Source organism: Zeus faber, assembly GCF_960531495.2.
Source record: "Zeus faber genome assembly, chromosome: 5".
Lineage (NCBI taxonomy): Eukaryota > Metazoa > Chordata > Actinopteri > Zeiformes > Zeidae > Zeus > Zeus faber.
This window is the reverse complement of record NC_137192.1, coordinates 16,057,499-16,070,812: the sequence shown is the minus strand read 5'-3', so window position 1 is coordinate 16,070,812 and position 13,314 is coordinate 16,057,499. Positions and strand designations below refer to the sequence as shown.

Here is a 13,314-nt window from a genome sequence, read left to right as displayed (position 1 = left end):
ACAAAAGACTTCAAAATCCAAGACTTGAATGAATACAGCATGTGCTCGAGTTAGCTGAGCTTTGATAAGAAACCTATTTTTATATTGTACCGCAGGGCACTGGAAAATTAAGAAAAATAAGGTTTTTTTGGTGAGAGTTTGAAAGCTCACTTTCATCCTTGACCAAATCATTGGAATTTCATTTTCTAACCAAACAATTTGAAAGAAATTAACTCCTGACAACCATTTCAACTGATCCTGTTTATCAGACTCATCACTATTTACATTGTTCTCAACACAGAATGTAACATTGGTAAAGTTTGACCTGTTTCTATGGAGCAGACACAACATACAGTTTATTCAAGTTCTGAATTAGTGGTTATTCAGCCCAAATAACAAACTTTGAGTTCATAATTTAGATCTTTTTTTGGGCTGTTTTTTTGTTGTCATAAAACAAAAAAAGGTTTAAAAAAACCAACATCAAGTTATTCCATGATTGCAATTGCTATATTGTGTGTAACTTATTTTGATGTGGTACATTCATTGTCTGTGAGGAAAAATATTCTCACTACTGTCGCAAGAATAAAACAATATAAAAGCATTTAAATATCAATTACAATAATATTTTAATAAGTCTATGTACTGTACTTTTTCAAAATGTTTTTCCCTGACTATCTGACTGAAAGCGCTAATGCAGTGGCATGCTTTCCTTATTAAAGATATAACACTGAATTCCAAAGAAACCTAAACCTTCCAAAGAAAAATTCTATCTTAAATAGTGTAAAATGTAGTGTTTTCAAGTTGAAATAGTCAAAGTCCAAAGGAGCTCGTCCCAGTCACTGCTAGGGGGAACCACCAGGTCTCTATAGCAGAGATAAGAAGCCGTTATCTGTGGAATCCTGCTGGTCGGATTTCCCTCCGCGGGAGCTCTTGCTGGGATTGGGGGTGGTTGAATACTTTGGCGGATATCGGATGAAAAGGCGATCCTCCTCCTTCTTGATCCACCGCAGGAGCTTAGTGATGGCGGTGATGGCGCAGGCCTTGGTCACCAGGGGGCTAAAGCAGGTGTACAGCTCAAACTTACTGGTCACCTGAAAGGGGGGGGTCAGAAAAACAAACGCAGCTTCAGTCTCACCACATTTTGTACGGTAATAACAACCGAGTGTGTCCCCAAAGTGTAGCCCCCTACCCAGGCGAGCAGCGTTTCCCTCTCGGCAACGTGGTAGATGAGCTTGAGCGGCCGCGGCGAGCTGTGGATGCGGCTGTGCATGTAGCGGTACAAGTCCAGGAGCCTCATCTTCTCCCCCTCGCTGCTGTACGGAGCCTCCATCTCTGGGCTGAAACACACAGTGGGTTCAACATGGTCATATCTTCAGTTAAACATTAAAACAGGCCGTCTGCAGGTTTCAGAATGACGTAATACTTTTAAGACTTTAAAGAAAAAGGCACAATTTAATGAAATTATTTTTGGATAAATCTTTCATTCAATTAAGTATTGAAGGCGAGTAATGCAGGTAAGGACTATATATTTTGTGCAACACAGAGGTAAGTATGAGGTAGGCTATGAACTAGATCAACTTCTAAGATGCTATTATCAGTTTCCTTTAGGGCCGACAGCAAGATGATGAGGAAGTGATTAGGAACTGGAATAAATCGAACCAGTACTTTCTAAAGAACTCCAGACAAGAATAAATACACAGCAATATACTGATGAATAAAGATGCTTGTGCAATGTCATTTAAGACAGTTTTAAGGACATGCAGACCCCCGGATTAATGGCATGCGGGGTGTATCATTGAAATTTGTGAAGGTATGGAATCATCAAAAAAATGACAATGTTCACCTGTTATCTGTCTGGCTAAACATTCGCACAAGTTTGGAGTGTATGTTAAAGCCCTTCAGGTTAGATACGCACAGATACCTGTATCGGATATTGGTACAAAATCCATCAACGATGTCACATCAAATACAAAATATTAAATACTATATTTAAGGCTGATTTGAGTGATGCAACATGGGGTGAGATTGGGAAAGCGAGGGGGGGGTACTTATCTGCTAGGGCATCCCTTGAATTACTGTTCATTTCATAATTATTTCCAGTTCTTACCAGTTCTTTTTGAGATGCCTTCTATTTGGATACAAAACTGTATGAAAGGCTTTTATTGAACTAAATTATTGAATTTAAGTAATTACAAGAGGCTGTATTACATCTTGGAGAAAATCTTTCGCGGGGCTTTTCACTGTTTGTAGCATGGAAAAGGCCTGGCCTCCAAATTAAGCTTAAATATTAAGGCGGGGGGGGGATATATATATTTTCATCAAAACTAAAATAAATAGTGAGATGTGTTCGAATGGAAAAATAAAATAAATTAAAATATATAACAAGATATAAGAAATAAAACAAATGCATATCGATGACATAGTAATGTTATTTATTTTTCAATAGAAGCGCAGCCTGGCAAAGCTGAATGGGGAGCAAATGTGACAAACAACACACACACCTGGTGAACTGGGTGAGCTGCCGGTGGTTGTCGGGCACATCAAATGGCTTGTACATGAAGTGTCTGAGGTCCGAGACGCCCACCTGGCTCGCGCTATACAACTGGGCTTTGGCGATGAGGCTTAGAGAGTTCTGAGCCACCATGGCCTCCTCTATCCTCCTCTTGCAGTCAGCCACAGCGTAGAAAGCCTCCTTATCGGTGGAGAGGAGCAGCAGGCACACAGTGCATTCCGGAGGGTCCAGGTAGGAAATGTACGCATAAAAGTAACAGTCAGGGTTGAAGAGAGGGAGGCAGATGGGAGTCCAGATCTCCCCAGCCTGAAAGGCGGAGGACGCTCCGATCAGATTTAGGAGCAGGTGGACATCGGCGGGCTCCAACCTGGCGTCTTCGATCACGGTCTTCTCTTGGACAATGGTGAGCAGCTGGTTCTTGGCGATGAGGATGGAGAAGACCAGGTTCGGGGTGATTGCCTTCTGCAGGATCTGGCTGAGGGCGTCCCTGAGGGAAGAGGCCAGGGGCAGGCAGTGCACGGCTGACAGCAGAAAGCTGGGGTCAGAGTCCACCAGGTTGAGGAGGCCGTCCAGGATCTTCTCAGAACCTGTCAGCAATCTCCTCAGATCGTAGTTTTTCTTGTGTTCGAAGATGCGGGCGATGCTGGCCTGCGTGAGCATGCTGATGATCTGGTAGTAGACGTAGAGGAGCTCGGCTTGCAGCTGCTGCTCACATTGGCGACTGCTAGACACACACACCAGCACCAGTGGACCCTTCTGCAAGAACACCACCGTGTGCTCCTCTGATCAACAGAAAAGGGGGAGACATGACATGGGTGAGAGATATAACGATACAAGATATGGACTTGTATTATAGAGTCGATTATAAAGAACCGCCATGAGGACAATGTACTTATTAACAAGTGCCAAAAATATCTCACCTGAATAGACGGAGCGGATGATGTTGTCTCCACTTTGGACAAAGGACACCAGTGCCATCATGACTCCCATGGTGGAGGAGAGGGCTTCTTCACTGCCATAGCGGGAGTAAATAGGCTTGCCCGCTTCACTCAGTACAAAAACATGCTTGCGGTGCTGCCTCCAGCTTTCGGCCGTGACGTCCTCCTCGCGATGGGACAGGCCCGTAGGAGATTCCGGGGCGTTGTCTGACATCGGAGACGACGCACCCTTCACGCCCACACCTTGCTCCTCCAGTTTATTCCTGGCCAGCATTGTAACCACAAACTCCCCAGAGTCGTCCTTGCCGTTATCATGAACGGCAGCCTCGTCAGGACCAATGTCGGCCGGCTGAGCAGATATGCTCTTCTCATGTTTTACGCTTCCCGACACCTCGGTCTCTGGTTCCACACTCTGGAGTGACGTGCCCTCTCGAGGTGCACTCTCCACCATGGCTGCCGTGTCTGGCGGCGACAGATCCGCAGGTTCTTCTGTGTCAACACTCGGTTTGTCATCTCTATCCGGGCACTCGGCATTATAAGGAAACATGTGATTACCCAACAGGGAGAGAGACGTTGCCAAGGTGTCACCTATAATAACAGAAATAAAGACAGTGAGCCGGCCAGAACGGAGCCTCTGACTAATACATACTTAAGCAACTAATGAAAACAAATTACCAGTTGGGAAGGAACTTTCACTGGCTGGATGGCAGATCTTCACTGCTTCCGCATCTTGTTGTTTATTGTCCCTCTCCATGTTATCATCCCAGACGCTGAGGGGCATTAGAAGTTTAATTATTAGTACTTGAATTCTATAATTTTATACTTTTCATAGGTGAGTTCGGGAACTCCCCCTTTCTTGTAGTGATTACAGCAGCTGGTCCTGTCCCGGCTCCTACAGAGTAGTGGAGCAAAGACTCGACACATAAACGGCTGATCTTGTGGTTCGGGTCACATGACCTGAGAGGCACATTTGTCTCGGAGCAGATTTACAAACCGAGTGCTGTGGAATTCAAGGCTGATTTCCGATCAGCCGCTCGGCGCCCTGGCTTAGGTTACACGGGGATTGAAGCTAATTAGTTCATAATGCAATACTGATGACCGACACACGGACGTGGTGCTCGGCGTTCAACGTTCGTGAAGTAACGCGATCGCCACTGGTGTGTGCAGCATCTTGAATGCGGACTTGCACATCGACACGAGTATTTGTGCCCAGTTTGGGGTTTGGACCTACTCTTGATAGGTGTCTGGCTCCAGCTAACCCACTGTTAGCTAGTCAACCGCACAGCCCTCCCCCGGGCATAACACTAGCATGCTGGCCAACATACGCAATCAACGTGAATAAGGAAAACAACAACCCGAGCTCACCGCTTGTTTTCTCCGTCGAAACCGTCGCCGAACAACCTCCTCCGGTAACTTTCATCGGTAGCCGGGTAGGGGCGGACGGGCTGTCAAGATCGGCGCAAGAAAACGTTTCCTCTCAGCGCAGCCGACTTCCGGGGCCCCTCATTGGTCCGCCGGAGCGACCGAGCCTCCGGATCGGCGGACCCGAACGGCCGCGCTCGCCCGATTGGTCCATTGGAAGGGGCCGCCCAATGGCGAAGCTCGGACGTTCCCGGCGAGCGCCCGCCCCCGCCGGAAGCGTCCCGGGCCGCAGCGCCGTCTCCGGAGAGCCGTGTGCACGTCACGTTGATGCGCGGAAAGCTCGTTCGTTGGTTCGTTTGTTTTGTTTTGTTGGTTTGTTGTTGTTGTTGTTGTTTGTTGTTGTTGTTTTTCGGGGCGAGTTGCCATGGGAGCCTCGTTTGATAGCGCCGCGAACTAACTGCGGCGCGATGGAGGAGGAGCCGTCGTGGGACTTCGAGCTCCTGTCGCGCGTCGCGGACGGCTTCGTCTCGTTCCTGTCCGAGTTCGTCGACGACTGGGTCGCCGACGACCTGCGGGTGTCGGTGTTCAAGATCCTGCTGAGCTGGCTGCTGCTCAGCCTCGTCGCCATCCACCTCGCATGGAGGGTCTACGGGGACACGGTGAACGACATGTACTACAGGCAAGGTGAGCGCCCGTTCCACGCCATGTTGGTTGACAACACGCACGCATATATATCTATAGATATAGATATATCACACACATTCACATACATATTTATACGTATATACACACACACATACACACACATATCTATATACATATCACACACATTCACATACACATTTATACGTATATATACACACACACATATCTATATATATCACACACATTCACATACACATTTATACACACATACACACACATATCTCTATATATATCTCTCTCTCTCTCTCTCTCTCTCTCTCTCTCTCTCTCTCTCTCTCTCTCTCTCTCTCTCTCTATATATATATATATATATATATATATATATATATATATATACACACATATATATATATATATACACACACACACACACACACACACACACACACAAGCTAACCCACTGCTCTCTGTTGGGGTTCAGGGACCGGACAGAACGGAGGGACCCCGGACCCCGTGGCACGGCTCAGCGGATGGTAGGTGTCCCCTCAGGCGGCCCACTCTAGCCCCACGCCGGGACGGTTTTAAGTGCATGTTGATGGGGGACGGGTGTCCGACAACACGTGTAAAAACAAAAGCTACCTACCGGCATATTCTTCAAATTCTTCAAATTACGACAAAGCTTAAGATGGATAGGGATCACAGGGGCTAGGCTAGTTGATCCCATCTGCCGCCTTGCACTGTGCTAACACAGTTAGCATGATAGCTGGTCGCTGCCTCGGTGCTGGACACAGGGGTGAGGTTGCTATTGACCTGTTGACCTTATATTCTTAAATCTATACTGCTATAGTTATCTGGTTGTTGGTACTTTAAGCCCTACAGATATTTATGAAGTTAATCAAATATTAATGACACCATTCCAGGAGGGACATTTTTATCTTCTCGGGAAAGGTGTGTGTGTGTGTGTGTGTGTGTGTGTGTGTGTGTGTGTGTGTGTGTGTGTGTGTGTGTGTGTGTGTGTGTGTGTACTTTTTTTACGTCTGTATTCATGTTTTTTTTTCCTCTTCTAGGGAGGGCTCTGAAGGTGATCATCTCAAGACTCATCGGGAGTAGCTGTGCTATGGACTCCAGTCGGAGCAGTACTAGGGACACCTCGGTAACTGTACAACGTGCCAAGGAACCTGGATCGGATAAACACTGATCTGTGCCTTCAACATGCTGCCTGTTGCATGAACCCTAAATGGAGGAGGATTAACCTTTGGCGGCTCCTTTGAAAATGCAGCCATTACCTCACTTTGCTAGTATCCCGGCGGCCATCCTACCACAATATATATTCAACCATCACAACTTTACGACAATATGATTCAGCCTATTGAGAACAACCTATGAGACTTCAATCTTAATCTGTTGGGAAGTGAAGGAAAAAAAAAAAAGTCCAACAGGGTTTTCTGTTTTTAGTATCCAATTCAATGTAGACATTTACCTTCACATTGTGTAAGGGTGAAGTATGCCTGTTGTCATATAAAGTATTTGACATTCTATTTTAGGACTTCATTAGTCAACATAAAACAGCAAAACCAGTGGTCAATTTTAATAAAAATGAATTAAATGTCTCTGAAATTGAAACACATTTAGTGTTACAGGTCACCCTCGGTTTATGGGTTGAAAGTTGCACAGATGGTAGAGGGGGGTCGCTCCAGTAATCAGCAGGTTCCTGGTTCGATCCCTGGCTCCGTCTGGCAGCGCGGCGAAGTGTCCTTTAGCAAGACACTGAACCCTACCTGTTCGAGCAAATTTGCGCCTTGCATGGTTGCCCCTGCCATCGATGTGTGAATGTGAGGCATGTATTGTAAAGCACTTTTAGTGATTGCAATATTAGAAAAGTGCTATATGAAATGCAGTCCATTTACCATGGTGATAGCATGCACTATCACAATATTCCCCACCCACACACTTTTCTTATGCTATTCACACAAGGTAAGAATACATATGTCAATGTTGTGAGATAAGCCTGCTTGACTTGCATTGCATCTTGCATTTATCTGGCTTGGGCCTCATTCATGAAACATAAGTACAATTAGACCTTTTTTTTTTTTTTGGTGAAGTGTGTATAAGTGTAAAGTGTTCTGAATGTTTCCACTAACGCTGTGGTGTTCATCTTTTTCTGAATTGGTCCTTGGGTTCCTGTGTTTGGAAGTTTGCAGGAAGGGTTTGGGGTTCTTCTTATAATGCATTATTCTTTATGAAAATTATTTACAGTAGTCTCAATCCTTACATTGACTGCTTATAACCATATTGACCAAGCTTGTTCAAAGTGATTCATGGTGGTATATAAAGGACCCGGGCGGTGTGCTGACCCAGGAAAAATAACTATGGTGTATTTGCTTTTATTGGACCACCTGGCTACATGTGTTGTGAGGAGGGGAGCGAGTGATATGTGTGAGGTTCTAATCATCTTGGGTCTTTTCTCCATGGCCAATTTGCACATGACCCCCTAAGTCTGCATGTCTTTTAGGACGTCTACGTATGCAAATCAACATGAAGTTTCAGAATAATGCCGATTTATTATCTGATGTTCCTGAGGAACGCACAGCATTGAGGGACTACACGTTTCATGAATCCCCTGTAGGGTTTTCATCGGCTCGTCTCAAGAACAAAAGTAAACAAGTTTTGTGTTTGATGCCCATGGGGAGTATTCTCATACGAACAACGCTACAACGATGTCTGTCTGCATTGATGTTTATGATTAAGATACCTTTAAACTTTCCTCTCGGTAAATACAGCTTCTGACAATACTTAGAGCAAGGACATTTCAAATACGTACTATTCCCTGGATCAAACTTCTGTTCATTTATTGAACTGTGCTCCAAAAATCAGCAGATAATATTTACCTATCTGGGAAATATGAAAACAATATTCCTTTTTATAATAATATATTTACACTTGGTATATGGCACTTTCTGTTTAGTTCAAATATCTCGGAGATGGAAAGTTATAAAAATACTACACACCCCAGTATTCTTTATAAAAGTTATTTGCATGCATGGTCAGTTCAAAACTAACCCATTTGATTTCCTTGAATGTTGCTTGTATATGGCGGTATGCACCTGTGCTTGTATTTGTGCATTATCAAGTTTTTAAAAATAAAAATACCATTAATATAAGTCATCTTCGGAGTACTAAATTACCAGAATAATCATCTGTGAGCTGTCGTGAGAGGCATGAGCATTTTAAATGGAAAACAACATCAGAGGAAGGTTGTTTTGATTTAAAAAAACAAACTGCTGACTTTCTTAATATTAGCAACAGTGCAGCTCATACGTTCTACCCACTATTACTATTAGGTATTATTTTATCTTATCTTAATAGGAATAGGTGGAATAAGCAACATATGCACATCCATCACATTGGTCCCGGTGAGGCCGGGTGAAAGCAGGTTCTGCCCGCCAGAGAGATTTGAGAAGAAAGTAAAGGAATCATTGTTAGCGAGGGAGCCATCAATGTCCAGCCCTTGCGCTCGTGCTTTTTCCCACAACCCCCCATCAATGACTGCTCCCGCTGCCTCCGTGGGCCCGTCCTGCCCATCGGTTCCGCCGCTTAAGAACACGGGGCCGTTGGGTGGGAGCTCCATTCCTCTCAGTTCCAGCCCCACTCGCAGAGCCAGCTCCTGGTTTCTCCCACCACGTCCTTTGCCTTTCAGCTCCACAGTGGGCTCCCCCCCAGCCAGCAAGCACGTGGCCCCCCAGCCTTCTGTACGCCCTTCACCCAACACCTGCATTGTGCGACAAAGGTCCCAGCTCTCAACGCCAACCTCGGGGCCCAACTCCAGCACCTCGGCAGCGAGTTCAGGGGGCGGCTCGTCCCGAGAGCAGGCAAATCGAGCCAGCAGGCCGTACAGGCGAGAGACGGACCTCACGTCGCCACACACTCCCAGTGACAGCACCACAGGGCGGAAACCTAACTCCCGTGCACGGCGACCGGCGCACCTGAGTGCAATGCTGTTTGAGCCAATCACGGTATTAAGAACACGTTCGGCACGGCCCGATGGGTCCTTATTCTCTTCCCATCGAGGACTTGCTCTTCCGAGGACTTCCTTCACGGAGCCCGGGAGGGAGGCAGACAGCTTGTAACGGTCAAGAACCGAAAGGACCTCCTCGGCGCCAACTGGTTTCCACACAGTGGGACCACTCGCTATCAAATCCAGTGGATCTCCGATGACATCAGACAGGATCAGTGCAACCACCTGTAAAGAAGTTAGGACAAAGCTGACATGTTTTTGATTGATCTTGCTGAGTTGTACTCACCACTCACGCACGCGCGCGCACACACGCACGCACGCGCGCGCACACACGCGCGCGCACACACGCACGCGCACGCGCACACACACACACACACACACACACACACACACACACACACACACACACACACACACACACACACACACACACACACACACCACCTGCTTTGAACACAACCCTGAACACCCTCCTGATTACATCCCTCTCCTTTTCTCCCTCATTTACTGCCATAACTATGACAGGAAGAGGCCACCACATTGCCGTTCCTGTTTTCCGGACTTGATTTACTCTATTTTGTCAATACATGTTGTCATCTGATGTTTCTATGTATATGTTTTTCAACATACATGTTGTTTGGTTCTATGTATACTTGTCCCACCCGTGGTGATGGTGATTAGTTGTTTAAAGACCAAAGCATGGGAACATTGTTCTCCAAAGAGGGGGATTGGTGGCGGTTCTGTGTAACAAAAAACTGTGCTCTTGTCATCCCACAGGTCGTCCACAGGGCAGAGTTATTGCAGCAGCTCTTGATGATTAAGGAAGAATAGAGTGGCATTGCAGGTTGAGAACTTTAACTCCACTTGCAAAGTAAATCTGTCATAAATGCAATGGCACACAAATACTCTGTGTTGAATGCCCAGCATGCTGACAGCACAGGTTAAAAAAACAAAAACAAAGAAGAAAAATATCTTGTTGGGTTGTGGATGTTGGATGGAGTACTGGAGAACAAGAAGGCTCACCTGAGCAGGATGTGCACATTGTGCGAGCCCTCCACCCTTCAACAGGGAGAGCGCACGCCGCACCGTGTTCAGCTCCTGGATGGTGGCTCCAGCGCCTGCGAGTCTGCGCGTAACATCCTGCTTCTCCTGCAGTGAGATGGGTGGAATGGGGGCAGGCAAGAGTGCAGAGCCCCCGCCTAGCAGCAGGTTCAGAGTGCAAGAGATTTAGATCCATCTGTAATTTGTTGAAAGAAGTATTTTGTTCATTAATTACATATGTCACATACCTGAAATAAGAACTAGTAGCAGGTCTTCCTCAGTCAGTCCAACGGCTACATTTTTAATATAATCAGCTGCCCTCTGCGCATCGGCATCGGGCAGATTATGTTCAGCTCCTTCCATTACCTTGATCCGACTGTTGTCTTTCAACAGCATGTGGCTGAAATAGCAAAGAGAGCGCAAACTTATTCAGTGCCTGATAATATGATGGAAGTTATTCAGGCAGCGGCTTTGCTTACTCTTTTCCATGCTGCCGGAATTTCTCTTGAATCCCGTGCGGCACACTGATCACTCCGTTCACCAGCTGGTCGCCCAAAACCCTCTCTGCCTCGGCAGCCATCCCCAGCACAGCTTTTCCAAACCCCACCAAGTGCAGGTTGTTTTTGAGCGTGAAGGAGCGGCCATTGACGATGAGTGAATTCTCCTTCCGTTCTATACTACGCTGAACAGCAACATCTGGTTGCACGGACTCCACGGCCTCAGCAAACACCTCGCGTGCCCGAGAGTCCAATGACATTCTGCAAAGTGCAGCTTTCCTCACACCAAAAAGGGCCAGAAGCGGCCGGGGTCGGAACAAGGAGAGAACACGTGCCATTGGCGGTTTAAGGAGTCTTTGCAGGAATCAGTGAACGGTTCAATGTGCAAGCCCTAAAAATAGTTAAGATAAAAAAAAAGGCATTGGTTTTACTAAGATACACAGATGGAAAAAGGACAACATTGGTAAGTGAATAAAGAAATAAAGGTTCAGCAGATATGTTTCACTCATAAATACTTTTTGAAGCTTGTTGAAAATGCAAAATGCCTACCTTTATAAAAAAAAATCAAATTAAGAACCCTGCAGATCTCTTGGGTCAAAAAGACGTGTGCTCAGATAGTTGGATAGCGACAAGTGTGGTCAAAATCCGAGTAGTTTGATACTTGGACGTGTACCCTGTTTAATGATTGACTCAGCCCGGCCAGAGGGCACATGAGAGCATTGGCCAATTTACATCCGTGTTGCTGTTTTTCAATCTTTTTTTTTGTCTTCATAGTATTGGCCAACAACTAACAGAGGAAAGAAGGCTCAGAGAGGAACTTTCCATCTTTTGTTGGATCAGCACTTTGTAAGAAATGAAGGTATGATCCTCCAAGCTGCCACCCCCGCTCGCTGTGAAATAAAAACATCTCTGTCTGTGGCGATAGTGGCGCCGCCCCTAGCGGTCGCCTGCGCCGGCGCTCCGGTTACTTTCTCCTAGGACTTATTGTGTGCTATCACCGGGTGCGTTGCATTACATTTCACTGCATATATGTATGGAAGTATGTATATGTATGTGACAAATAAAAAATCTTGAATCTTGAATCTTGAATCTTGAAGAGAAGAAAGTATGTATAAGAGGACCAACTGTATCCTGGCTACACACTGTAAATATATTAAACAGTCCTACATGATCATGCCTACCTGTATGTATAAGTATGTTGAGTAGTATGGTAGTATGTTGGGTAGTATGTATTAGTATGTTGAGTAGTATGGGTAGTATGTTGGGTAGTATGGATAGCATGTTGGGTATGTATTCGATGAAACAGACCTACATGATCAGGCCGACCGCTATGTATTAGTATGTTGGGTAGTATATATTTGTATGTTAGGTAGTGTGGGTAGTATGTATTAGTATGTTGGGTAGTGTTTTAGATGAAGCAGACCTACATGATCAGGCCGACCTCTAACCCACTGCCGCAATCACCCACATGTACACGCATACAGGTAAAAACCAGTTAGTAGCGGTTGAGTATCAACAGCGTATGGATGGACTAGCAGTACGAGATACGTCACTTTAATGAGACCACGTCCATTATAAACCGACGTTCAACGCAGATGAATTCAACAGCTGCAACATTATAGGCCCAACACACTGCACAGGCAACAACGCCTACTTTCATCTGCATTTCACCGTCGTCTTCTCCTTCTTCTTCGTCACAGTGATTTCGGCTTCATCTGAATAGGGGAGACAGCACATGCAGTTGGTTTGTTTACATACTGTAGAGAACGGACGCTCTCGGTGGCTTGGACCAGCAGCGGGAAATAGTTTGAGTTACAAAATAAGAATCTCTCGTTAACCCCCGGTACATACCATCGGCTGAACCGGGAAACTGCCAGAACCAAAGTGACGTTTCCATGTTTCGGACCTCTCGCTTGCAGAACTTATCCTTTGGAAACACATCTTCAGCGGCATCATGTGAGGTCACGTCCACAACGAGGCGCAAGACGCGCGGACGATTCGTTCGCAGCGTACGAATCCTCCAAATGACTCGTGAGTCCGGACCTGATGAGACGGGATTGTATCACGTAATCCAGCTCTGGTTGGATTTTAGGAAGGACCTCCATACCTTTGGATCCAATAAACAAGCAAACAAACAAGTAAACAGAGACGGACGGACGGACGGACAGACAGACAGACAGACAGATAGATAGATCGATCGATAGATACAAACAAGAAAAGCAGAAGGGTAGATTCAGTGTGGATTTCAGGAACGTATTGTAATAAAACTTTGAAATTGATCAAGTCACACAACATTCGTATCATATAGTACATGCACTAGACGTC

At 45.8% G+C, this 13,314-nt stretch overlaps 3 protein-coding genes across 3 annotated transcripts; 1 reads left to right on the top strand and 2 right to left on the bottom strand.

Annotated features, from left to right (window-relative positions):
- Positions 1 to 41: 41 nt before the first annotated feature.
- Positions 42 to 4,871, bottom strand: mon1bb (MON1 secretory trafficking family member Bb). The gene is made up of 6 exons (XM_080000327.1): positions 4,795 to 4,871; positions 4,105 to 4,199; positions 3,412 to 4,017; positions 2,481 to 3,273; positions 1,169 to 1,316; positions 42 to 1,070 (listed from the first exon to the last, which is right to left on the bottom strand). Exons 2-6 carry the CDS (start codon positions 4,181 to 4,183, stop codon positions 843 to 845), a joined length of 1,854 nt encoding a protein of 617 aa, XP_079856453.1. The 5' UTR covers positions 4,184 to 4,199; positions 4,795 to 4,871; the 3' UTR covers positions 42 to 842.
- A 222-nt stretch (positions 4,872 to 5,093) lies between these two features.
- tcta (T cell leukemia translocation altered) lies at positions 5,094 to 7,803 on the top strand. The gene is made up of 3 exons (XM_080000294.1): positions 5,094 to 5,475; positions 5,918 to 5,969; positions 6,504 to 7,803. The coding sequence occupies exons 1-3, from the start codon at positions 5,259 to 5,261 to the stop codon at positions 6,544 to 6,546; spliced, it is 312 nt and encodes a 103-aa protein (XP_079856420.1). The 5' UTR covers positions 5,094 to 5,258; the 3' UTR covers positions 6,547 to 7,803.
- Positions 7,804 to 7,939: 136 nt separating this feature from the next.
- On the bottom strand, positions 7,940 to 12,956 carry glyctk (glycerate kinase). Its single transcript, XM_080000218.1, has 6 exons — positions 12,841 to 12,956; positions 12,644 to 12,704; positions 10,972 to 11,380; positions 10,741 to 10,892; positions 10,475 to 10,650; positions 7,940 to 9,676 (listed from the first exon to the last, which is right to left on the bottom strand). The coding sequence occupies exons 3-6, from the start codon at positions 11,325 to 11,327 to the stop codon at positions 8,786 to 8,788; spliced, it is 1,575 nt and encodes a 524-aa protein (XP_079856344.1). The 5' UTR covers positions 11,328 to 11,380; positions 12,644 to 12,704; positions 12,841 to 12,956; the 3' UTR covers positions 7,940 to 8,785.
- Positions 12,957 to 13,314: the final 358 nt, after the last annotated feature.